Source organism: Phyllostomus hastatus, unplaced genomic scaffold, assembly GCF_019186645.2.
Source record: "Phyllostomus hastatus isolate PE091 unplaced genomic scaffold, TTU_PhHast_1.1 phas_contig_209, whole genome shotgun sequence".
Classification (NCBI taxonomy): Eukaryota; Metazoa; Chordata; class Mammalia; order Chiroptera; family Phyllostomidae; genus Phyllostomus; species Phyllostomus hastatus.
In genome coordinates, this window is record NW_025333735.1 from 105,151 (window position 1) to 129,576 (window position 24,426).

Sequence of the window (24,426 nt, forward strand, 5' to 3'; positions counted from 1 at the left end):
CCCGGCTCGGCGCGTCTCGTCGCCACAACCTCTTCCTGTTCTCTCTAAGTGTTTGTTGTTGTTGTTGTCGTCGTCGTCGTCGTTCTTCTTCTTTCCTGCTGGAACCCCGGTGTCAGTGAAGATGGCGTCTACCAGCCGGTTAGTACGTGTGGCGGATCCTGGCTAGCTGAGGGGCGGGCGGGGCGTGCCAGGCGGCCGCCGGGGCTGCGGCATCGGGCAGAGCGCGCTGGAGATTCGGGGAGAGCCGATTAGTGTGTCCGGCCGAGGCGGACAAAGACATTACCAAACGGTAGGGCTGTAGGGTGTCGCAGGGGTTACCGAACCGTTGGCGTTAGCACCCCAGGGTCTTAGATCGCCATCTCACCCAGGCACCACTCTGGGGGCTGGCTGAAGGGGGAGCGTCCCTGTGTCCCCAGCCCCTAGTTTCTCGTCTTTTGCGGATATTCCAACCGTCTTTTTTTCTTGTTACTCTTTTCTACGCTTGTTTTTCTGTCTACTGTTCAATCAGCTCGAGGGGCCGGTGAATCCTCTTTTCCTAAGAGCGGGAAAGGTTTAGTTCCAGGCCGCGGTCAAGCTGACAGCTAGAAAGTTGGAGACGTCAGTATTGGTGAGCCTAGAGGAAACGGTTTACTATCCCAAAGGCCCTCTGAATGGAAGTTAAGGCATTTCTGAAAATTCGATAAGTTCCCTTGTAAGAGATTTCCTTACAAAGGTCGTCGCCTGCGTTTTCCTGAAGAAAATGTTGCCTGTAGAAAATTATTTACATATGCTGGGCAGTCACTGTAATGTGTTTTAAAAATGCATTATACTCACTTCTATGGGAAATGCACGTAGTGCCCGTAGAGAGACAGCCTTTAGTTCCGTGACCTGAAAAATGCTTGCAGATCCTAATTAGATCTCTCATGACCACTATGAAGTAGGTATTAGTATTTTTGCATGAGTGTAAACTGAGTCATGCCAATATTGGCTTTTCCAAAGTGAGTGTTATTGCAGCATAGAGACTCATATGTCTATTTTTTGCTACCACAAGTTGTCCTCTGGTTAACTCAGTCAGAATGTAGTAAAAGTGTCACACTAGGTCTATAGCTTCTGGAAGGCAACTCTGGCATAAATTTTTGAACTTGTTATAATCTGTGCCTTTGAGTTCCCAATGAATAAATACCATTATCACAAATAGTAAGCTGGAGAAGTCCAAGCCCTTTCTGGTAACTTGCAAGACTTACTATTTTGTGTTACTGTATTTATTAAAAAGGGGGGCCTTGAGGCAGCTTTAGCTAATGGCCTGTTTGAAAACAACTCGGAAAGTCATTGACATGCTTGTTTACTGATTGTAATTCTGTGATTGAGTGCTCTTTCTGTCTGGGCATGGCTCTGTCAGGTAAGGTTTCCTTGTAGGTAAATGGAAAACTTCAGTGCCCCCAAAGCACCCTAAATACAACCTAGGGTCTCTGGTGGCAGCAGATCTGAAAGGTGGGCATATTTGGCACAGCTGTTACATGTGAAGAACAGGAAGTTGTATTTGTAAGAAATGTTACAGTATAAGTGTAGTAAATTCACTTCATAAATTCTTTATCCACTAAGTACACTTTACTTTGTGTGCCTTTATTTTTCTCATTTGTTAAAAAAAATATTTGAAATAAATTTTTTCTAGACAGGTCCAGTTCTATGTGTTATTGCAGTTGTTCACCTCTTGAATTTTTCTACCAGTGAGAACAAAGGTAAATGTTAGTATTTCTACTTTAAGCTGTTTTTTTTTTCTTGAGGAAGATGTACAGTTACTAGGCTGTGAAACTGCCTGGTTTTTCACAGAGAAGAGCACAAATGTGAGTTCAAATTTAAGTTCCATCACTTAATTCTGTGATTTCAGGCAAACCATTCTCTGAGAAAAATCTTTAAAGTGGAGATAATGATGCCTGTCTTGCAGGGTTGCTTCAAAGATTAATACTGTGTGTATGGCACTAGACCCACAGTAGGCACCCAGTAAATTTTAGCTATAAAATGAGGTTGGGATTATCTGGCTTCTTAGGTTGTATCAGTTGTTTTAAATCTAGGGGTGATTATTTCCACGTTCCTTCCTTGTTGTTTTTGCCCCTTCCTTTTCCCTACAACCCCACCTCGTGGTTTCTCTTCTGTATTACTCTTGTGGGTAATTTGTTTAAAAGGTAACTAGCATGATTTCACTTTATTTTGGATAGGTAACACATACGCATAGGTTATGAAGCAAAAAGAAAAGTGAAAAGCAGTCTGCCTTCTCCCCTAGCTTCCAGCCTTCTAATTCTCCCCCAAAGCAGTCATTGTACCCAGTTTCTTGGTGTTTTTGCCCAGTAAGTCTGTGCTTTAGCAAACATATGCATATAATTCTAAACACCACCCCTGCCAAAAAAAAAAAAAAAAATAGTCTAATGTAAACGTGGTGCCTTGCTTTTACCTTTTTTATGGAGTTGGTATACACATTTTAAGTACACAGCTCAGTTACAAAATGAACGTATAAACAAACCTACCACCCAGGTTAAGAAATCAAAAACCACTTAGTCATTACCACATTCTGATTTCTAACACCATAGCGAGGTTTTGCCCGCTTTAAGTGTACTGTAAATGACATATGTGTTCATCTTTCTAGTTTCTTTTATCAGCACTTTGGTATTCATTCATTCACCCATATTTTACTGCATATAACTGTAATTCATACTTTCTCCAATTTTGTATAAAATCTGTACTTTTTTCAGTTAGCATATCTTTATGATGTTTCTTTATCATTTATATGTATACACTACATGGTAGTCTGTCTCCCTTTTAAGAGTACAAAATACATCAACTGATTTCTTTGTATGCTGTGTGCCACCTGGCTGCCCATTTTATGCATTTGTAATTACTATTACTCTGCTAACATTTTCCTGTATTTCAACATAGCTTTTCATTATTTTTGCTTTCTTCATATTTGTCATAATTTCTTATAATATTTTTCTATAAAAAATATAGCAAAAAATATATTCCCTATAATTATAGGAAATTCCTATATTTCTGTAGGAATTTATGGAATAAATGTGAATTAAAGCCAACCCCACACCCCCATTTTTCAATGAAAAGATCAACATAAGTTCTTGTTACCTTGAATATATAAATTTTCGGACTAAATTTTTTCAGTTTTCCAGTGGGAATTGCCTTTTATTTGAGAATTACCATTCTCAATTTTATTTGCATGAGAAACTTTATCCAAAACCAAATACCTGTTTACATGGGTAATGTTTTTTAGATGTATATTTGTGGTGGCCATAACATAATCTTTTACTGCATTACTGCAAGTGAATTTTTTCTGTGATTAAACATTTGCTTTACTCCACATAATACAGAAAACATTCTCAAAATAACAATACCTATACTACCACTGGTATGAGTAGTTAATAGTTTTTATATAGGCCCTCATTCTTTTACAGTTTTATTGCACCTGTATCTTTAGAGCATACAGCCTTTATATAAGTTGTGTCTAAAGCTGGCTCACCACAGATCTTTACATTGATGTCTCTCCTGCCATATTGGGTGTGTAAAACTCAGTCCCTAGTAAGTTCATGGGAAAGAGCTAATAGAAATGATATTCTTTGAGTTCTTGTGTGTTGTTAACAGTTTATCAACGGTCTTTTCGTTGAAAGTCAGCTTTGCTGGATATAAAATCTCTGGATTATGGTTGGGTTTTTTTCTTCATATATCTTTATTATAGTTCAGCATTATTTTATGGCATAAGGTTTTCCTGTTCCAAGTGAACTTCAAAAAACAACTTTTTCTCAGTGATACCAAACATTTGTGATTGTGAGATGATACCCCCTAAATAATTTCTAAATCTATGCCAAATATCTTTGTTGCTTTTTGAAACGGATTCTCTCAGGTCATTGAAGGCTGATGTGTCTTCCCAAAGTGCTTTATTTTCAAAGTAAGATAATTGAGCAAATTATTAATACCACAAATAGATTAAAAGGCAGCTTTAGTACCATTTCTTGATTGCTAACAAACTCAGTCTGCACCAAATGAAATAATCAGGTCTTAAGCAGAGCCACATCTACCACCCTCTTATATACCTGTTAGGTTTAGTGTGGTGTTCTAAATCTAGCGGCAAGGGGCACACACTGGGCGGTTATTGGTAAACATCACAGGTTATTACGGTGGCTAGCAATTTCTATGCTAATCAACATTTTTTAAAAACTTGGTAAACATAGAAAACTTGTTTTTTTACATAGATAAACTTGTTTTCTATGTAAGTTTTTAATTCTTTTCATGTCTGCAAACCAGTAACTGTTCTTAAAAAAATAATTTCATTGGAATCTACCTGTTAATAACTAGCTAGAATTTAAAATAATTTAACTGGGCTGTTTACTTTGAAAGTTTAGCTTAAATTTATTATAAATATATAATGTTGGAAAAGTGTTCAAAATTTTCCTATTTCAAAGGCTATGTTGTTTCATGTTGATTGGGAGAATATTAAAAGATATCTTCTCCCCCCCCCCAACACCCCCCACTTAGTTTGGATGCTCTTCCAAGAGTCACCTGTCCAAACCATCCAGATGCGATTTTGGTGGAGGACTACAGAGCTGGTGATATGATCTGTCCTGAATGTGGCCTGGTTGTAGGTAAGAAGTTATTAGAGTTTTAACTAAAATCACTATTTTGGACACTTTGCTTTTGTGTGTTTTCCAGACTTTTAGTGAATACATTTTGACTGTCCTCCCCTATAGGTAATTCATATTTATTGTGAAACAAACAAAAAATTGGGGGGGAGAGTAAAATAATTCAGTGATACTATATTTTATTGTCAATTCACATGCTTATGTTTTATAATGTTGTTTAGGAGGGAACATCAAACTGAGACAGCTAATCCAGACCAAAAAAAAAAAAGGCCCTCGGTCTCCTGAGTTCTTTTTTTTTTTCTCCATTTTTATTATTGACATTGCACATGTCCCCATTGCCCCCACTTTGCCCACCTCCACTCAGCCCCTGCCCCACCTTCCCAGTATTTGATGGGACTTTGAGGATGGCAGGATGATACACATACATATGAAATAATAGATGTAATCTAACTTTTGTGGGTTTTAAATATGATTTTTTTCAGAGTATAAAATATATCTGTATTGAATCATATCAAAGGCCTTTTAGTTAAAAAAAAGATTTATTGCGATTTCATTTGCTCATATGGAATGATTTATGTATGTTGTTCTAGTGTATAGTTATTGTCAAAAATATGACTTCTTAAAATTAGTTTTACTTATTTTTGCTCACTAATCTAGACATACAACAAAACTTTAGAATAAAGATGGTCTATTTAAAAATTATTCTTATGGGGGGTGGTTGTACCATGTTTGAGTAAAGGAGTAATGCTGAGCAGTTTGAAATACTTAAGAACCAAAATGCTGATATACTGTGGATGTGTTTACTTGGAGGACATCTGTAATATGCATCCAAGTAGGCTGCTTGCCTCAGACCTCCACTGGGAATTTTAAATCATGCAGAGTTGCTAATAAGAATTGGAATCCATTTGCAATTGTATTATGCTCAATAAGAAATATTTACAGCTTTTGCACTTACTGTACAGTAGGCACTGTTCTAAATGATTCGCTCAGTTTATCCTGAGAGAAATCTGTGAGGTGAGTACTAACATTGTCTTCATTTTAGAGGTGAGGAAACTGAAGTTTAGGTAATCTGTCAGTGTAGCTCCTCGGTCTGCATTGGAGCCAAATTTCAGTCCTACATTCTTTCATAATAAAATGACTTCAATATGAGATTGGCAAACTACGACCCACCACCTGTTTTCATATGGCCTGTGTGCTTAGAATGGCTTTTACATTTTTAAATGGTTGGGGAAAAATCAAGAATCATTTTGAGCACATGAAAACATCAATTTATATTTTAGTCTTCATTAATGATTATTGGAATACAGTCACAATCATTTGCTTATATAGTGTCTGTTGCTGCTTTCATAATGCAACAGCAGAATTTAGTAGTTGAAACAGAAACCGTATGTGTTGCTCTCATCACTTTATACTGCTGCAAATCCCAGTTGATACAGTTAAAACTCCAGCCAAGCATATCTCCATACTGCAACATTATATTTGTATTTGTTACCATTGCATTCTCACCTTGTCAGACAAACAAAAAACAACTTTGAATGCCATGCTTTTAAGGATAGAGTTACTTTGTTACTGAATTAGATGGTGAAGCATTGTATTAATTATGCTTTGATAATTTAGCAGTGCTTAAAGAATACAATATACATTGAGATTACCAGACAAAGTGCTGTCATAATACTCCCAAATGAGGAAAACAATGATCAGAAAATTTTGGAAATGTAAAGTAGAATATTTCATCACAGCAGAATTTCTTCATGAAAATGAAAGAATTAAAGTTGCAGGTAAAATAAGTTTCTGAGTGGCTCATTTGTAGGTCAGGCAGGGCAAGCCATTTATCAGTGATGAGTTAATTAATTTGTGTGTGATTGCAGCAGCTGAAGACATATGTCCAGAGGAAATAAACTTAAGTCTGTTAGCCTTTAAATGAGAACAGTTGCTTGAAGAATTGACATTGGGAGTAGCATCAGTACTCAAAATACCAGTCGAATTATTTCAAGTGTTTTTCCTAGACTCTTTATGACTAAACACATGTTACTGTTGAGCTGTTTATTCAAGGAGTCAGTGCAGAGTTTACAGAGTTTAAAGTGACTGCATGGGACAGCTGCAGGAGAAAGTATTTTCAAAGAAGTTGCGAAAGTACTGGTTCAGTACAACCTGGAGTGGAATCTGCTACGATGCATTATAACTGATGGTGGTGAAAATACATGGGGAGCAGAGGGCTTAGTTGGACAAATTTACAAAAGGAGCACAAATATAAGATTAAAAAACCCTATAGTTATTCATTTTTCATCAGCAGATACATTGTAGAAAAGGTTTGAATTTATCATGTGTTGTTATTGATCCAATAGTGTCAGTAGTGGATTTCTTCCAGTCTCATGGACTTAACTATCATCATTCCTATGAATTTTTTTCAGAAATAGAAACTGAATATCCTAATTTGCCCTACCACATAGTAATTCAGTTGCTTAGCAGTGGCAAGGTTTTCCTGCGATTCTTTTTTTTTTTTTTAAGTGATTTTTTGCTTTTTAAGCTCAGGGCAAGGTTGAAATGTTGAAATCTTTCTGAACTAGTACTGTCTTCAACTACTATTAAAAACCAAATGGCTTTGGTAATTAGCTGTTGCTTCAGACTTGCTAATATTTCTTAATGAATTCAGTGTAGAATTGCAAGGTAAAATAGTGCCTGTATGTTAAGTGCTGTGATAAAGTCAGTTTGATAGCAACTAACATTTGAATTACAAGTAATATCAAATTGCTTTATATAGTATTTTATATACTTTCATTGATGTCAGAAGTTAAAACAAAAACTAAGATCTTCATTCTTATACAGATCTGCAGCAGATCTATTTCCAGACTCAAATTATATTTTTGTCAGCGTTTTTTAGACCTGGGTACAAATGTAAAGGAAATTTTCATCTTCTAAGATCTGTTTAATTGTACAATTAAGTAGCTTCCACTAAACCTTCAATTGGAAGTGATTAATCTACAATGTAGTGATGATAAAAGGCAAATATCACATGAATATAATAAAACTCTATAAATACCTATCAAGCACTGAATATACTCAGTTAAAATCATATGCTTGTAGATTAATATCAGTAATTGGCAGTATTTACCGTATCTGTGTGAAAAGGGTATTTTTAAAAATGAAATACATAAAATCTTGTTAACACAGCATTAACAGATGAACATTTGTAATCAGTGTTGATGATAGGGAACACTATCTGTGGATTCCAGTTAAGTGAAATGTTATTTCCCAGGAAGAGAATTCCCATTCTTCTCAGTAGTAGGTATGTATTATAACATCATATTTATTATTATATTTTTAATTTCATCAATAAAGATTAGAGGATTTTTTTTCTGCTCAGCAGAGACTTCCCTTTTTTATTTGAATTACAGGATTTTTATTTTAAACATATGATGTGTTATGATTTGTGATTGGCTATCTCACCATATAGTAAACTTTAAAATATTGGTAGTGATCTCTAAAATAGGGCTGATTTTTACAGCAAAGTTTTGTCATTTCTACCATGAAACTATTGGCTGTAACAGCACTCTTTCTTTGTGGGTTCCCCCCAAATCCTAACAGTGTAATTGTGTCGCATTATAAAATGAGCACTAGGTGGCAGTATAATCATATTTAGATCATCAATTTGTATATAAATTTTACTTTGTATATTGTTTATATGTTGGCTTATAGTCAGCAAAGCATTAGGTTAGTAACCTGCTGCAGTAGCTCTTAAAACATGAAATTGGTTATCATGACTTTTACAATTAGAATTTCACAATGAGGTGGGTTTTTTTTTGTTTTTTTTTTTAAGATTTTATTTATTTATTTTTAGAGAGGGAATGGAGGGAGATAGAGAGAAACATCAATGTGCAGTTGCTGGGGGTCATGGCCTGCAACCCAGGCATGTACCCTGACTGGGAATCGAACCTGCGACACTTTGGTTTGCAGCCCACACTCAGTCCACTGAGCTACGCCAGCCAGGGCCTGAGGTGGTGTTTTGAATTAGTGGTATCATTTCTAGTTGAAGCCACTTTTGTGTACCACTTAAAACTGAGTTCTTTCATTGTTCTTAAGAACAATTAAGGAAAATATTAGAAAATAGCTTAGGTAGACTTGAAAGAATAAATGAGTGCATTTGACCGCTCCCTCTTAAGCTCATTCTGGGTATTGTTTATACCAGTGAGCCTGAAACATGAGTGTATGCATGTGCATTAAGAATCAGCTGTGACTAGTCATGTTAAGTTCACTGCCTGTCAGAGTGTTGTTGATATAGACCTTCTGTAAATAACTTTTTTTGAGAAGGAAATAAAATCAGCTGGAACTGAATCCTAAAAAAAAATCAACTGGGAAATATGTTTTAAAAGATTCCAGGTTTCTCTTCCAGAAATTCTAGCTCAAGTCATACATCATATTAAGAAACACAAATCTATACTCTGAACTTGACAATTTACCAGTCTTCAAGATGTTCTGTATTTTTAGATTTTTTAATATTTATTTTCACACTTTTTATGTCTGTAGACCCAGACTGCAAATTCCTGTAGAGCAGATATGTTGTGTGTATAACCAGGAGTCAGTGGCCTTTGAGTCCGGGAGTGGCTCTACTAATTAAAAGCTATGTAACTATAGTCAAGTTACATAATCTCACCAAGTTTAATTTCCTTATTTTATATAAGTGTGAAATAAGTTCCTCTCACCACCTGGGGGATAAGACAGAACAGGTACAATACATCTTATAATTGTTAGAAATTGTTAGAATCAATTGAGATATGCATAAGATATGTATAATTTTAGTATGAAATTTCAGTGATACATAATTTGGAAATACAAGTGGGCCTTTCTGTTAACTTTGTAGAAAAAGAGGGTGATTCTAAGTTTGAGGTGCCATTCTCATAGCAAGGCAATTGTGACATATGTGTGAGTGACTGCTGTGGGTCTGCCATATTTAATGCTGCAGTTGTGTCGTAGAGACTGTTGGGGTATCACCTTTACATTCGCATCAGCAGTATTTCCTAAAGAGACAAATACAGCTTTAGTTCAATTTGACCAAGGTAAATTTTTAAATTAAGGAATATTTGTATTCACTGTCAAAATTCTTGCTTGGCTTAGGACAGCCTTCTTACCTAATTTCAAATTTTAAATTTAGATGGTGCTTTCTTGTAAGCATGAGAAACTTACTAATTTTACTCAGTTAACCATTCTTTGAGGTAGTTTTCCATTTTACAGAAAGGTAAACCGAGGCTTGCAGTGCTTAGGTAATTAGCTCAAGATTCTGCATCTAGTAATCTTAATTACTAGATACTACTAGTAAGTAGACAGAGCTACTTAAATTCAGATTGTAGGACTTAAAAAGCTGTCAGTTTTTCTGCTACATGTTTCTGTGAAGCACTGTGCTGGTCAGAGAGAATGATAGAAAGATGAGATGCCCTAAGCAACCTCTGGGACAACTGTTTAGCTAGTATGTAGAAGGGAGGAGGTTAAATTAATAGAACATAGCATGTTAAAAGCTCTATTACTTGTTTTCCAAATGTGGTGAGAATACAAAGGAATGTGGTGGTGACTTCCTGGGGAAATTACTGTTGAATTCACCTTGAAAGATCATTAAGAATGAGTAAGGGTTAATGGAGGGAAAGTCATTCTGAGGAGAGGGAAAAAGGCACATGTGCCATAGTTAGAGGCCTGCAAGTATTAGTATATGAATGACTAAATTTATTGTCACCACAGTTAGAATACACCTTCCCCAGAGCCACAGCTCCTTAGCTAAGAACCTGTTGCTGCTGCACAGCTGCCTGTAGTCGAGGAAAAGCAAGGTGTATTCAGATAGTCAGGGGTGGAACTTACAATGCATTTTTCTTTACAAACTTTTCCAAGTGGTAATTACACTGTTGATTTATATAGGGTGGTTTTTGTTTGTTTTATTTTTTTAGGATCTATTTTATGGGCTAGTCTGGGAAATTAACCACAGTGTGGTTTGTATCTAAGGGATAATTAAGTTTGTGTTCTTACCTAATTTACATTATGGGAATATAAACTATGATTTTTGAGACTGGCTATATTATTAATAGTGTTTCTTTGTCTCTTGATCATAATTCTCAAAAATTTTCCCCCCAAAATTATTTTTAATGCAAGACTTCTGTTAAGAGTATACAGTAGCCCTAGATTCTTTGAGATATCATGGGAATGGTAGAAGGGGCTATGACTGAGTTAATAGCATTTTAAAAGTGGTTGGATCTAAGCATATAAAATATTACAGCATTTATGATTTAGAAAATGAGATTTTTAACAGAAAAATAATAGTTCTAATCTTAAATGTGAAGTACATATAATCTGAAACAAGAGAGACAGAGTGTATTTCCTTGGCCCAGAAGATTGATAATAATTATGCCGTCATTCCCCAAACATCAGGCTTGGTGAAGCTTAATTCAAAATCAATAGTATTTTGGTCAGGATGATTTTGATTCTTAATTTATTGAGTTATAATTGCATACAATAAAATGCACAGATCTCAGATCTACTGCTTGAGTTTTGACATTGCATATACTAGTATAACCAACACACAAGGTGTGTAGACCACTTCCTCTACCTCGGGTGTTTTCTTACACCTCTTCCTAGCCGGTCACTTTCACCCCTCACCCCCACCCAACAGCAGCCGCTGCACTGAGTTCTGGCCTCAGATCATCTTACCTGTTTTTGAACTTTATATAAATAGAATCATAGAGGATGTGCTTTTTGGCTTAGAAGTAGTATTTTTGAAATGTGTCAGTAGTTTATTTGCTGAGGAGTATTCTGTTGTATACATTTCACTGTTGATGGACATTTGGGTTGTTTTTCAGGTTTTTTAGCTAATAGGAATAATGCTATTAACATTTTTGTGTGAGACTTTTGTATGTAGATAGTTGAGTGGAATTGCCAATTCATAAGGTGGTAGGTGCCAAAGTAGTTGAACCACTTTAAAGAGGTATGAATGATTTTGGCAGGCACTCTCAATTTCTTGAAAGAGATGAAACTTTTTCTCTTTAGATGTGATAAAATATCTTAGTTAATACTCTAGACCTACCACTCTGATATATGGATTGAAAACTGTACGTGTGTAATACATAAGTACATATGATGGATGGGTTTGCTTTTCTGGGTGGGTAACTTGATCAGTGTTAAAGATCAGAGACTATAGATGGAGGAGTAGTCGCATGTTATAGTAGCATTATTTTAGCTATTATACATCTTTATGTTTAGACTTTCTGACATATGTTAATTTTACAAAACACTGAGTGGTTAAAAAAGATACTGATATCAATTAACAATCTCCTACTGTGGTCTGGTGGGCAGATTCAGACTGTGGTCCAGAGTGGGACTTGCCCCTCTAGAAGATCTTACTTCCACTGTCATTTCTATTGACCATGGAAGGCAAATGGGTATTGGACCACAAAGAAAAAATGGTACTTTTCTTTGCACAAAAGGTAGATACTCAAATAGTGTTACTCAAAGCTTGGGGAGAACACCAGAGAAACACAAGAATACTATAACCCACATACAAGATTGCCAGGCTAGTACTGAAATTCAACTCCAGACAGGTTGAACCCATTCTACTCAGAGTGAAACCTGGGGGACAAAAACGTAGGTCACTCTCTCCCCCTTGGGCACCATTGTATGTCCCCAGCATCACAATTCCATCTTTCCAAGTATGGACTGAGAGCAGCAGTTCTTCCTTCTAATGCTCCCCAGTTTTTAGTGATTGGCCTCAAAACATCCTATTCAATAGACTTTCTCTTCCAGCGGCAGCCAGTTAACTAAGTCTTAAGTTACTTTTGCAATTATCAAAGGTTAGTACGTGCACATTATAGAACATTTGGAAGTGATGTCAGGATCATGGTAAAGTGAGAAAACCCCTTTGTGTCTCCCTTTAAATCCATGTTTCTCCTTTCTAGAACATTAAAAGGTGTGTGAGATTGTGGGTATGTGTGTACATGTGCTACTGGGCAGGCAGCTTTGTCAGAAGATGAATATACCCAAACATTATGGCCGCCTTATACATTTACACTTAAAATACCTGTATTGCAGTTTTCTTCCTTCCAGAGCAATTTTTTAAATGCCACCTCACTTAGGTGTTTTTCTAAATGAATATCCTTTATGTATTATGACTTTTTTTCCAGATGGTCTGCTCTATTCCTTCTTACTTACATACTTAATCTGATGGTCTAGTTGTAGTTTCATGTTTGTTACTTGAGTTATTTTGGAAAGTTTATTTCTTGTAAGTGTTGTTTTGAGCATTAAAATATAAAAAGAGGCAATGGCTCTTGGCACACACCAGAGATTATTGAATGAGTCATGTAGACTGTTCCCTCACATGTGGAAAAATTACATCACTACTTAGTTCTGATTTTCTATTTATAATACCCTAGGCCAGATTTCACCCTCCCCAGTTCATCTTGTCTTTTATTAGGCTTTATAAAGCAAGCAGTAAAAGAAACTCACAGTAAGTTACTCTGGACTAAAAGGAAAATGCTGTGAAGAATGAGACATCTTGGCTAAGTAATACTTGAGATTTCTAGGGATTTAAAGATGTGAGCATAACTACCTGCCTTTTCATTTGCACTGTTCTCTTAATACATTTATTATGTTAATTAAAATACTACAAGGTAATTATGACATTTGATATTTTTTTAAAATCCTCACCCAAGGGTATGGTTTTCTTTATTTACTTTTAATTGATTTTAGAGAGAGAGAGGAATGGGGGGTGGGGGGGAGAGAAACATTGATGGGTTGCCTCCTGCATGCTCCCGACCTGAGATTGAACCTGCAATCTAGGTAGGTACCTGACCAGAATCGAACCAGAGACCTTTTGATGTACAGGATGATGTTCCAACTAACTGAGCCACCTGTCCAGGGCTGATTTTCTTTTCTTTTTCTAACTTAAAATTTGGTAAATAACTCCAAATTTGAAGGCTGCAGGTGTTTCTTGTTTTGTACATGTTCAGGTTTTTATTTCACTGTGAAAAAGTTAGATTTACCTCTGTTTCTTTGAAAACATAAGTATGTGGAGACATTATAGTATCACTTTAATTACTGGATGCTTTTTAAAGGGTTAAATTTTATCTAAAAATTTTGCTTTGATGTTTAAATATAAATTTAGTGAAAAGATCTTGTCCTGCAACAAACACAATGTGATCTAATTTTAATTTGGGGGAAAATCAAAACATTTATAGTGGTTGCCTCTGGGTATTGGGAATACAGGTTATTTTGTTTTGTATACAACAAGGACTGTCCAGAAAATATCCAGCCAAGTAATATGAAAAAGAGACATTTATTGAAGAAGATAAAAGATGCAAGAAACATTGTGCATAGGACAGTGATGCCTCAGCCCCCTTCAAAGTAGGCACCTTAGAACCTCACACAGTTCTCCTAGTCGCCATCAGCTGCCCTGCCGTAATTTCCTGAATCTCAACAATGTTCTAAAATCTCTTCCCTTTCAAATGTGATTTTAGTTTTGGGAAAAGCCAGCAGACACAGGGCCACCAAATCTGGGCTGTAGAGGGGCTGAATCACCTCAGTGATTTGATATTTCAACAAAAAACTGTACAAGATGTGATGTATGATCAGGGGCATTGTTGTGATGAAGCTGCCAGTCACCAGTTGCCCATAGCAGCCTTCTGAATCATCTGAGTAGTTTCCACAGGAGAATGTTCAAGCTTAATGCAAAATTTGATGCAGATTCATTGCTCTAGTCACTCAGTCATTTTGAATGCAATGGCCACACAGTACACATGCTCACTCAACATCTACCACCCCCACTGACTAGTACAGTGAAGTCATCATTGTTCACATATGCACATTCCAGTCCACTGTCCTTGCTTGCCAGGTTACATTGCTGTCGTGCAAACTGTTGTCATTATACTAACAATGACTGGTCTTTTTCCTAACAGACCTCATATGTACTTTTTTAAAAAAAGATTTTATTTATTTTTAGAGAGAGGGGAATGGAAGGAGAAAGAGAGGGAGAGAATCATCTATATGTGGTTACCTCTCATGTGCCCCCTTACTAGGGAACTGGCCCACAACCCAGGCATGTGCCCCGACTGGGAATTGAACTGGTAATCCTTAGGTTTGCAGGCCGGCACTCAGTTCACTGAGCCACATCAGCCAGGACAGTATTTTTTAAGTAAACAAGTATTACTCTTTTACAAAAGGAAGAAAAATCGATCTCTTTAGAGTGCTCTCTGAGATGTGGGCCTAGTTTGATATTGTAGTAAGGCTTCAGTGCACAATTACGGTTTTTTTGTTATTTTTCAGGTAAACTTTTAAAATCTTAATTTATGTAATTATAATTGCTTTCCAAGATTAGTGATGTTTGTTATTATGAGAAGAAAGCAGACAAATTCATCATGACAGTCTCATACATTTAACCTTCTTTTTCTCCTTATTTTGGGCCAACTGCTCAATCTGTAATCTGTGGAATTGCCTTGTAACTCATCTGCCTGCTTATGTTTCCTTGGTCATTCTCATTGCATAGGGCCGTGGGGGCCCTACCACTGGTCTCAGTTCCCTTGTGACATGGATACCTGATAGTCCAAGTAATGTGTGGTTACTTCCAAGTGATTTGAGTATTCAGAGTAAAACTAATTTTTCCAAAACAGGAATCATTCTGTTGTGTATGTACCTGCTTATTTATGACAAACCATTAGATTATGATATCTGTGCTGTTTATGAGCATTTTAATTACTGTACCATATAAAAATAGTTCAGAAGGTTTAGCACAGTCTACATTGATTTCTTCTGTTCTTTGCCTACCTCTTTAAATATCTGCAGCAAAGTACTCTGATACTTTTAAAGTGAAATGTGGAGATTAATCTTTTACAAAAGGTGCTTCTCCTTATTTCCCCCACCAGAAGGGGGGAAATGTCAGAATATCTGCCATCTTATTTTCGTAGCAGTAAATAGCTAATATCAGGCACTCATTTGAACTGCTATTAAAGCATGTTGCATGCAGTATATCTGTATTAGTCTACTGTTTTAATCTTTACATCTTTAAAATATGAAGTTATTGGAGAGATTTACAGTTGAGAAAGTAAAGGCACAGAAATGAGGTAATTTGTCCAAGACTAAGGAGCAAATGGTAGAGCCCACACAGTTAAGTATTTTATTAATTTACTGACAGTACCAGAATTTTTTTAAAGTGCTGAGATAACTGATTCCTCCTGTTCCTTTCTCCTGTTCTGTAGAAGCACAGAGGAAGATGGTCTGGTTCCTGCTTTCTTCTTTATCACATGTTGGTGGTAGAAAAGCTCATGTTTAACACAAACACAGTATAGAACAGACCCTGGAATTTGATGCACATTTCAGTTCTAGCCGTGTGTAATTCTAGGCAGGTTAATTTTATTTCTAAAGTGGCATAAAAGTGACACCTGCCTTTAAAAGAGAACATTTATAAAGGGCACAGTGAGTAGATATGCAGATGTTCAGTTTGTCTGAACATTTTGGGTCAGTTAATCTTTGTCTACTAGCCATTGAGCATTTCCCCGAAAGCAGTAATTAACAGGATCCATTCATGTCTGATTTCTTGGTGTGACATACTTAGTCACTACCTAAAAAGAAAAAAAATTGCCTACTTGGTATTTTCTCACTGATTCTAGGCTTCAAGTTTATTTTTTAGAAATTATTTGGTCAAAATATTTTTTCATCATATACATACTAAAATATAGGTGTAAGTTTAGTTCTTTACTAAGCATTTCCCTTGAAAACTTGGTAATTTTTATATTAAACCATGTACATTGGTACTGGTACCATTGTGAAGTGTTTTCTCTTTTTTCCCTTGCCTGTTGCACATTTCGTGCAAACTTTTGTTCAGGGTCATTGTTACTTTATCTTTGCACCACATGTGAATAGGTTTATTTTGTTATTTGTCTTTAATTCTTCTTTCTTCCAAGAGTTAGAATATGACTGATGATAGCATAATGTGTTATAGAGGGTTATTAGCGGATTGGCACGATGATCGAAGGAATGCTTGCGGACAAAGTCTGAGACACGATACTCAGGAGTCCAGATGTCCGTGTGCAGATTTCCTGGGAATAAAAGGGTTGAGCTGGTCATTTTAGATGGTGTTAAGTAAACCCTGTCTTGACAAGACTGTTCAGACTTGTGCTTACTTTCATAGGCGACCGGGTTATTGATGTGGGATCTGAATGGAGAACTTTCAGCAATGATAAAGCAACAAAAGATCCATCTCGAGTTGGAGATTCTCAGAATCCTCTTTTGAGTGATGGAGATTTGTCTACCATGATTGGCAAGGTAATATCAAGTGGGGCCTGACCAAAAGACCTGGGATTTTGGGAAATTTGCAAAAGTGTCAGTGAGGAATCTTGGCCTGAGAGTGAGATTTGCCAATAATACCACTGTGATTGATGGTTGCCTTATGCATTGCTTCCATCTTAAAGGGGAGGCCAACAGATCAAAACCAGGCCCTTGTTTTCATGAAGCACATTTTGCACAAAAATTAAATTAAACATAGTATGCTTTCTATGAATTTATATTGATATGTTCCTAGAACATTAGTAATGTCTTTTCTCTTTATACCACCTATAAGATAAATTGGAGCTCAATATATCATATTTTCTAGTATTGAAAATACCTAAAGCTTCACATTTTTTATCAGTAAAGTGAGAATAGTAGTTCTTCATAGCAATTGTGGGTTACATGGCAATATACATAGAGTATTTATAACAACGTGTAGTGTGTGTTCAGTTAATGTAGCAGCTATTATGTAAGACAGTAGCATAATCTTCCTACCAACCTGGCTCTTTTTTGCTCTGGTATCTAAACGGTAAATAGTACTGACATTATTCCAAAGGAAATGTATACTATTTTAGTACGTAATCTATACTAATACATAGTCTACTTTTAATACAGTTGAAAAAGCAGGTCATTATTTTTTCATGCTCTATAAATTACGTCAGATTTGAAAAACGTGGTATATACTAGGTTAAAAAGATTACGGTATTCAGAAATATCTTTAGGTGATTTTTGCATTTGCCTATATAGTCTTACAGACCGGGAAAAAACATATACTAAGGACATTTTCAGATGTAAGATTGCAGCTAATGGACATGGCAACATTTTTTAATGTTTATTTTTTTTCCAATGGGGAATAACATGGCTCAAAAACAAAAATGTAAAAATAACACAGTAAATTTTCCTCATCGTTGGTCCCCAAACTCTCTCAGTTCCCACTGCACCCCCTCTTTTCCTTGTCAGAAACAAGTAATCACTATTTTAAGTTTATCCAGTGTCCTCTGAAAGTGGTTTATGTCTACCTGGCGAAAAAGAAAGAATTTTTTTAATGCTACATTTATCATATACAGGTGAACATTGAGCAACATGGGTTAGGAGCATCAACCTCTTGCTCAGTTGAAATCCACACCTAACTTTTGACTCCCCCAAACTTAACTACTAATAGCCTTCTGTTGACTAGAACCCTTACCAATAATATAGAGTTGATTAACACATTTTGTATGTGTATTATAGAGAAAAGAAAATGTTAAATCTTAAGATATATTTACAGTACTATATGTATCTATTGAAAAAAAAATCCACGTATTAAGTGGACCTGCGCAGTTCAAACTTGGGTTACTCGAGCATCAAGTCTACTAAATTTTTTAACGTATTGATTTAGCCAAAAAGTTTGTGGGGTTTTTTTCCTTGTAAAATAAAAGACATTTTTTGTTTTTACCCACAATTTTATTGATTTGGATATTTTGAATATGTAGCTATCTCCAGAGTGGTATAACATTGATTGTTCTCAACAAATGTCTTGATTTGATCACTCTCAACTTGAAATGATCTACCTGATCGTGGAGCATCGTCCAGCAAGAAATCTCCCACAGGAAATTTTGGAAATCACTTTTGACACATTAATCAGTCACAGCATCTTCTTCATACACTGCACAAATCTTTTTTTTTTTTCTTTTGCATTTCACTTGCATTTTTACCTTTCTTGAAATAAAGCATAATATGCTGAAAGTGTCACTTTTTTCCTTTCCTCTTCAATATTAAAATGGCTACACAAAAATTCATCAATTGTAATAAAATTTTTTAAATGTACACTAATATGACAACTGTCATGATACAATCTAACAAAATTATTTCGAATGAGCTTAAAGACAACTAAGTTGCTTCTAGAGCCATCTTACAGAAAAAAACAAATGAACTTTTTGGCCGACAATATTGGGGAGCATTTCTGTACTTTCTGTCCATTCTCTATCCTTAGTCAAATGCTGTGCCACACTGTTTTAAAACTTGGTAATCTTAGCCCTCCTTCATTGCTCTTATTTTTCAACATTTTCTTCACTAGTCATTTCCACTTAAAGAATCACTTTGTTTAATAAAAACAGAAAACCCCCAAAAACTTGGTTATTTTCACTGAGATTCTGGTTACATTTAGTTGCAAACTTACTTAGGGAAAATTGACGATTTCTTGATAAAATCTTCCTATCTAAAGGTTATGCCTTTCCCTAGGTTGTATGTACCCTTTAAGAGATGTTTTCAAGTATTTTTCATGAAGGTTCTTATATGTTTCTTAAGTTGTTTCTTAGATATCTTTTTTGTTGTAATTGGAATGTTTTTCTTTCATTGTCTTCTAACTGGTTGATTTACATGTAGAAAGCTGTTGGTTTCTGTTTATTAATTTTGGTCTTCTCTAATGAATTCTCTTATTCATAGCAGTTTTTAACTTATTTTCTTGAGTATTGTAGGTAGACAAAGATAATATCTGCAAATAGTTTTTCTTTTCCGTTCTAGATTTTTTAGCAATTTTTTGCCTAATTTTAATATAGTCATAGTAATATAATTTATATAATTATGCAAAATAATTACAGTGACATTATATTGGCTAGTTTTCTAGCAGTGTTACAAAGCGGTGGTGGTAGGAGGTGCCTTTGTCTTCTGACTCTAATGTAACGTTGCAAATGTGTCTCTCTTAATCCCATTGCTGGCTTTAGGCCTGGGATGGTGATTTTCAATATGAGAAAGTACCCATTTTTGAGTATTTTACCAGATTTTTTCATAAAGCGAATTTTGAGTTGTGTTTACTTGCCTTTTTCTAACACCTTTGGAGATGATCAGTTGATTTTTCTCTTTGGGTTTATTAATATGATAATGTATATGATTACATTCTCAAATAATAGATTTTTTCAATATTGTTTTAATTGTTCAAGTAGTTTAAAAGTCTTTTACTCCCATCCCAGCCCACTCCCCCCAACCCTCCCCAAAATAATAGATATTCTTATAGTTAAAGTATTTGATAGAAAACATCTCTAAAGCCATGTTAGCCTGGCACTTTTTCTGTTCAGGAATAGGGAGGTTGCACACAGGGTAGGTTTCTTGGGTGTGTGGAGTCATGTAAGTTATGTTTTCTTAGAAATTGTTCATTTAGGTTTTCCAATTTTTTTATATAAAGTAATAAAACCTTGTTTTATAGGGCACAGGAGCTGCAAGTTTCGATGAATTTGGCAATTCTAAGTACCAGAATCGGCGAACAATGAGTAGTTCTGATCGGGCAATGATGAATGCGTTCAGGGAAATCACTACCATGGCAGACAGAATCAACCTCCCTAGAAATATAGTTGTGAGTACCTGTCTAGCTCCGTTAAGCCATTCTGGCATTGACTTTGCATAATTTAATGAACACGTGGAATTTTGGTACTGCATCTAATTAAGTGGCCTGGAGTTAATTAAACTTAGTTTCTCTGCTTTGAAGGATCGAACAAATAATTTATTCAAGCAAGTGTATGAACAGAAGAGCCTGAAGGGAAGAGCTAATGATGCTATCGCTTCTGCTTGTCTCTATATTGCCTGCAGACAAGAGGGGGTCCCCAGGACATTTAAAGGTGAGCAGTTAGTTGCACAGATAGAGTTATTTATGCCATGTTAAAGTGCGGGACCAGAGTCAAGCAGCTTTGATACCAGGTAGCTCTGTCATGTCTTTGTACTTACATGCAGTAAGCCACCTAAGGAAAAATGCCCACTGCTTTGTTCCTTGACAGGAATTCATTCTATGCTCTTACTGACCATGTTCTCTTCAGGCTGTTTTCTTGTGTAAAATCATTTTAATCCATGCAAGCCCTGTGTTCTTGGTAGTGAGGTCTTCCGAGTAATAGTGCTTTGTAAGTTCTGAGGCCAGTTAATAAGCCAGAGTGGGACTTTGCACTAAGTCTGTAAATGCGCTTCCTGGAAAACAGTTTCTGCTTACAGCCGGGTCTCTACAAGCGAGGGAGTCAACCTTAGAATGCATCAGTGAAATTGTTTCCCTTGAGTTGTATAATTTGCACTTTCACACTTAAGTTAGATACTTTGAGAGAACTCGTATTTTTCCCCCGGTTTGCAGTTTACCCATGAATACCTGACAACCTGTTCAGTGTTGCTATGAGACTTAAACTGACTTTAGCTGCCAAACTTCATTTTTTCTTAAGACTATGATTACCCTTATATATGAATGTTTGTTTTAGATTTTCATATGTCACTATGAAGAGGCAGTGACCCTTATCATCTTTTTCATTACAGCTAAAACTACAGCTTTTGTTAAATTTATTTTGAAAGTGTTTGGTAGTTGGATTTTCAGACTAACAGGGCTTGTATTTAATCTCCTGCCTGTAATTGCAGGGATGGCATGTACATGGGCATGGTGTAGCTTGAGAAGCATTCTTTATTTAGCTTGAGTATTTTCTTCATCTCCTTGATATTTTACTTATTATAGATAAGTAATTATATAGATATCAAGGAAGTTTCTGATTGGTTGAATAAACTTATTTGCATAAATTAAAACTTCAGAGATGTTAATTTTTGAAATATTAAGATCTACATTTAACTTTGGAAAAAACTCTTTAAAGTTTGATAAACATTTAAATTATACAACAAATTTCAAGCTCTAAGGGAAGTATGTATCATGGAGACATTTTTTGCAACTAGAATGTATTTTGTAATCTGGAATGATAGATTTTAAAACGAACTATATGACTTGTGATTTATTTAATTTTTTTTTATTTCTTTTAGAAATATGTGCCGTATCACGCATTTCTAAGAAAGAAATTGGCCGATGTTTTAAACTTATTTTGAAAGCTTTGGAAACCAGTGTGGATTTGATTACAACTGGGGACTTCATGTCCAGGTTTTGTTCCAACCTTTGTCTTCCCAAACAAGTACAGATGGCAGCTACACATATAGCCCGTAAAGCGGTGGAGTTGGACTTGGTTCCTGGAAGGAGCCCGATATCGGTGGCGGCAGCTGCCATTTACATGGCCTCGCAGGCGTCAGCTGAGAAGAGGACCCAGAAAGGTAGGAGAGGGAGCTGCCACAGTGACGGCTATAGTACTGAATGGAGTTTCCATTTGAGTGCGAAGCAGGTGAATAGCCAGAGCTTGCCTTTAAAAGGCAGATCCCCTTAGCATCAAAACTAAATATACACAGCATTTCCCTTTTAAGTGGCTCATAAATAAAAATGTTTGGAGGTATAACCCTTTGTAGAGACTTAACTTTTTTCCCCTTTGAATTATTTTATTTTAATTTGTAGACATTGCTGTCCTGCCCCCCGCCCCTACATTTTCCTGCGTATTTTGAATAGGGTCCCCTCCTCAAAAAAACTTAGCTTTTTAAATCTTGATGGGAGAAAGCCATGCTTAGTTTCCCGCTGCCTGGCCATCAAGCTGAAACATTCTGCAAGGCCTGTCTGTCCTCTTTCTCCTTTAGGACAGAATTCAGTTTCTTAAGGAAAACACTGGCATAAGTAGTTCCCACCTTCTAAAGCTGTGTTTGAATTTAATTTTGTTTTCAAACAGAAGTATTAAAGTGAATCTATTTACAAACATGAATTCATTCTGTTATGCTCAAAAAGATTTATAAAGAAGAAAAGAGCAGTTAATTCTAAATTTTAAAGTGTGGTAGTGAAGTTACTTGCTGCAGTAACTTTATAAAGCCAGTTCAGAACAGTCTTTCCCCCTAGCTTTAGGCAATGTTTCTATAGTGGTGAAAGTAAATTACATAGAAGAACGATTAGAAAGAAGCAGCCAACCATTAGTTATTTAAACGTGCCATTATTGATTGTTTTTGGGCTTCACTCATATTTCCTGAGGAAATTTTGAGTCTTCTGGTAGAATTTATAAGCTAAAGCAAGGCACAGATGTCCTTACTTTGTTTCCTAGTTGTAAAGTTTATTCTAATCAACAACAGAGAAATGTTTATCTTTGTACTTTCTTCTGCTTGTGTTTTACATTAACGGTTGCATTGAAATTTAAGGCCTTTTTCTCCCTAGCAGCCAGTTTATGTTCACATAGCTGACATTCATCAGTATCTCTGTATGGAATGATGTCATGTATGAAAGGGAAATTTACAATCAGTTCATTGCACACTGATGGCAGGCATCCACACTGAGAATCTGCAGAACCTCACTCATTTGCACTGACTGTGAAAAGGTGGTAAAATAAATTTCTATTGAAGGGTATGTTTAAAAAATCTGCTCTAATTGGGTATTTATAACTAACCAAATATGGCAAGTGGTAGTCCTTTCAGACTTCTTTTAATAAAAAGAAGGAAGAAAGTGATAACTTCGAAGGGTTAAAATGTATCCACTACTGGGATTCTGTAAGAGATGCAGAAAAAAACATGTGAACAGTCCTCGTGTGCACTCAGTGTGTGCTTAACTGTATTGACAGTAGTGAGAAACATACACATTTTGTTATAATACACAGCTATATGGTTTCTGGTGTACTGAGTAGGAAAAAGAAGCTGTAGAACAATATGTAGAGTGGGATTCCATTTTGGTTTTAACCATTTAACAGAAGTTAGCTGGGGGAGATGTTGCAGGGCAACCTTCAAACACAAATGATAAAGCATCTTCCCAAGATTGCACTCGCAGGTTGCTTCTGGGATCCTCAACAAGATTTACTATGAAGGAAAAGGAGATGTCAGTTCACACACGGTGACCAGTGTAGTGGTTACCGCTCACAGTGCTCTACCCTGAGCACCGGTCAAACGTGTCACACATAGTAGAACTGTTAGTACTGGTATGGTGACCCTTGGAGGCCATAAGTACTACCACCGTTGCTGTTACTAACTTTAGCCCTGCTTCCGACTTTTAGTATGTAATTCTGTTACCAGTTTTTAAAAATCAATAGTTTTGGTTTTGGTTTTGGTTTTCATTTTGGCACTTTATACAACATTCTTCCAGAAATTGAAATTCAGGTAATAGAAGGTAGTAGGATGGAAGTTACACTTTTAATATTTTGATTTTTGTCTTTTAGAAATTGGAGATATTGCTGGTGTTGCTGATGTTACAATCAGACAGTCCTACAGACTGATCTATCCTCGGGCCCCAGATCTGTTTCCTACAGACTTCAAGTTTGATACCCCTGTTGACAAACTACCACAGTTATAAACTGAGGCAGCTAATGGAAAACTCTTGTGGTCACTGAGCTCCACCTGTTGTACATAGGCTATATGAAGTGCTGGATTGAGCCTTTAATAAGGAAAAACAAAAGACATGGTACGCATTCCAGGGCTAACTGTTAATTGCTTGGCTTTATGTATGTATATACTAGTAAAACATATTTAATGATTTAAATTTCTTAGTGAATTTTGCTTTCTTTTGTAGCAGTCTAGGAAACTATTTTGGAAGATATCTGAAATTATGTAATTCTTGAATAAAACATTTTTCAAAACTAAAGTTTTTGTTATAATTACATGTTATATGTACTTTATAATATGTAATTATAAATAATGCATATTATTACAGCTAATAAAGCTGTTAGAGGTCCTTATTTTCTGTCCT

General features: G+C 35.9%; 1 protein-coding gene across 2 annotated transcripts; it reads left to right on the plus strand.

Annotated features, from left to right (window-relative positions):
• On the plus strand, positions 1–24,219 carry GTF2B (general transcription factor IIB). 2 transcript variants are annotated; one of them, XM_045835419.1, is made up of 8 exons: positions 1–138; positions 1,652–1,718; positions 4,513–4,619; positions 16,768–16,901; positions 20,086–20,232; positions 20,365–20,494; positions 21,657–21,938; positions 23,900–24,219. In XM_045835419.1, exons 3-8 carry the CDS (start codon positions 4,589–4,591, stop codon positions 24,031–24,033), a joined length of 858 nt encoding a protein of 285 aa, XP_045691375.1. In that variant the 5' UTR covers positions 1–138; positions 1,652–1,718; positions 4,513–4,588; the 3' UTR covers positions 24,034–24,219. The 2 variants fall into 2 exon arrangements, with proteins under 2 accessions (XP_045691375.1, XP_045691374.1); XM_045835418.1 differs by lacking the exon at positions 1,652–1,718 and having other exon boundaries at positions 8–138.
• The last annotated feature ends 207 nt before the right edge of the window (positions 24,220–24,426 follow it).

Bases quoted from the DNA above. Each gene is read 5' to 3' on its own strand.
- GTF2B (XM_045835418.1), top strand. The intron at 4,620-16,767 runs GTAAGAAGTTAT...TTACTTTCATAG, and splicing joins TGAATGTGGCCTGGTTGTAG to GCGACCGGGTTATTGATGTG. The intron at 20,233-20,364 runs GTGAGTACCTGT...TCTGCTTTGAAG, and splicing joins ACCTCCCTAGAAATATAGTT to GATCGAACAAATAATTTATT.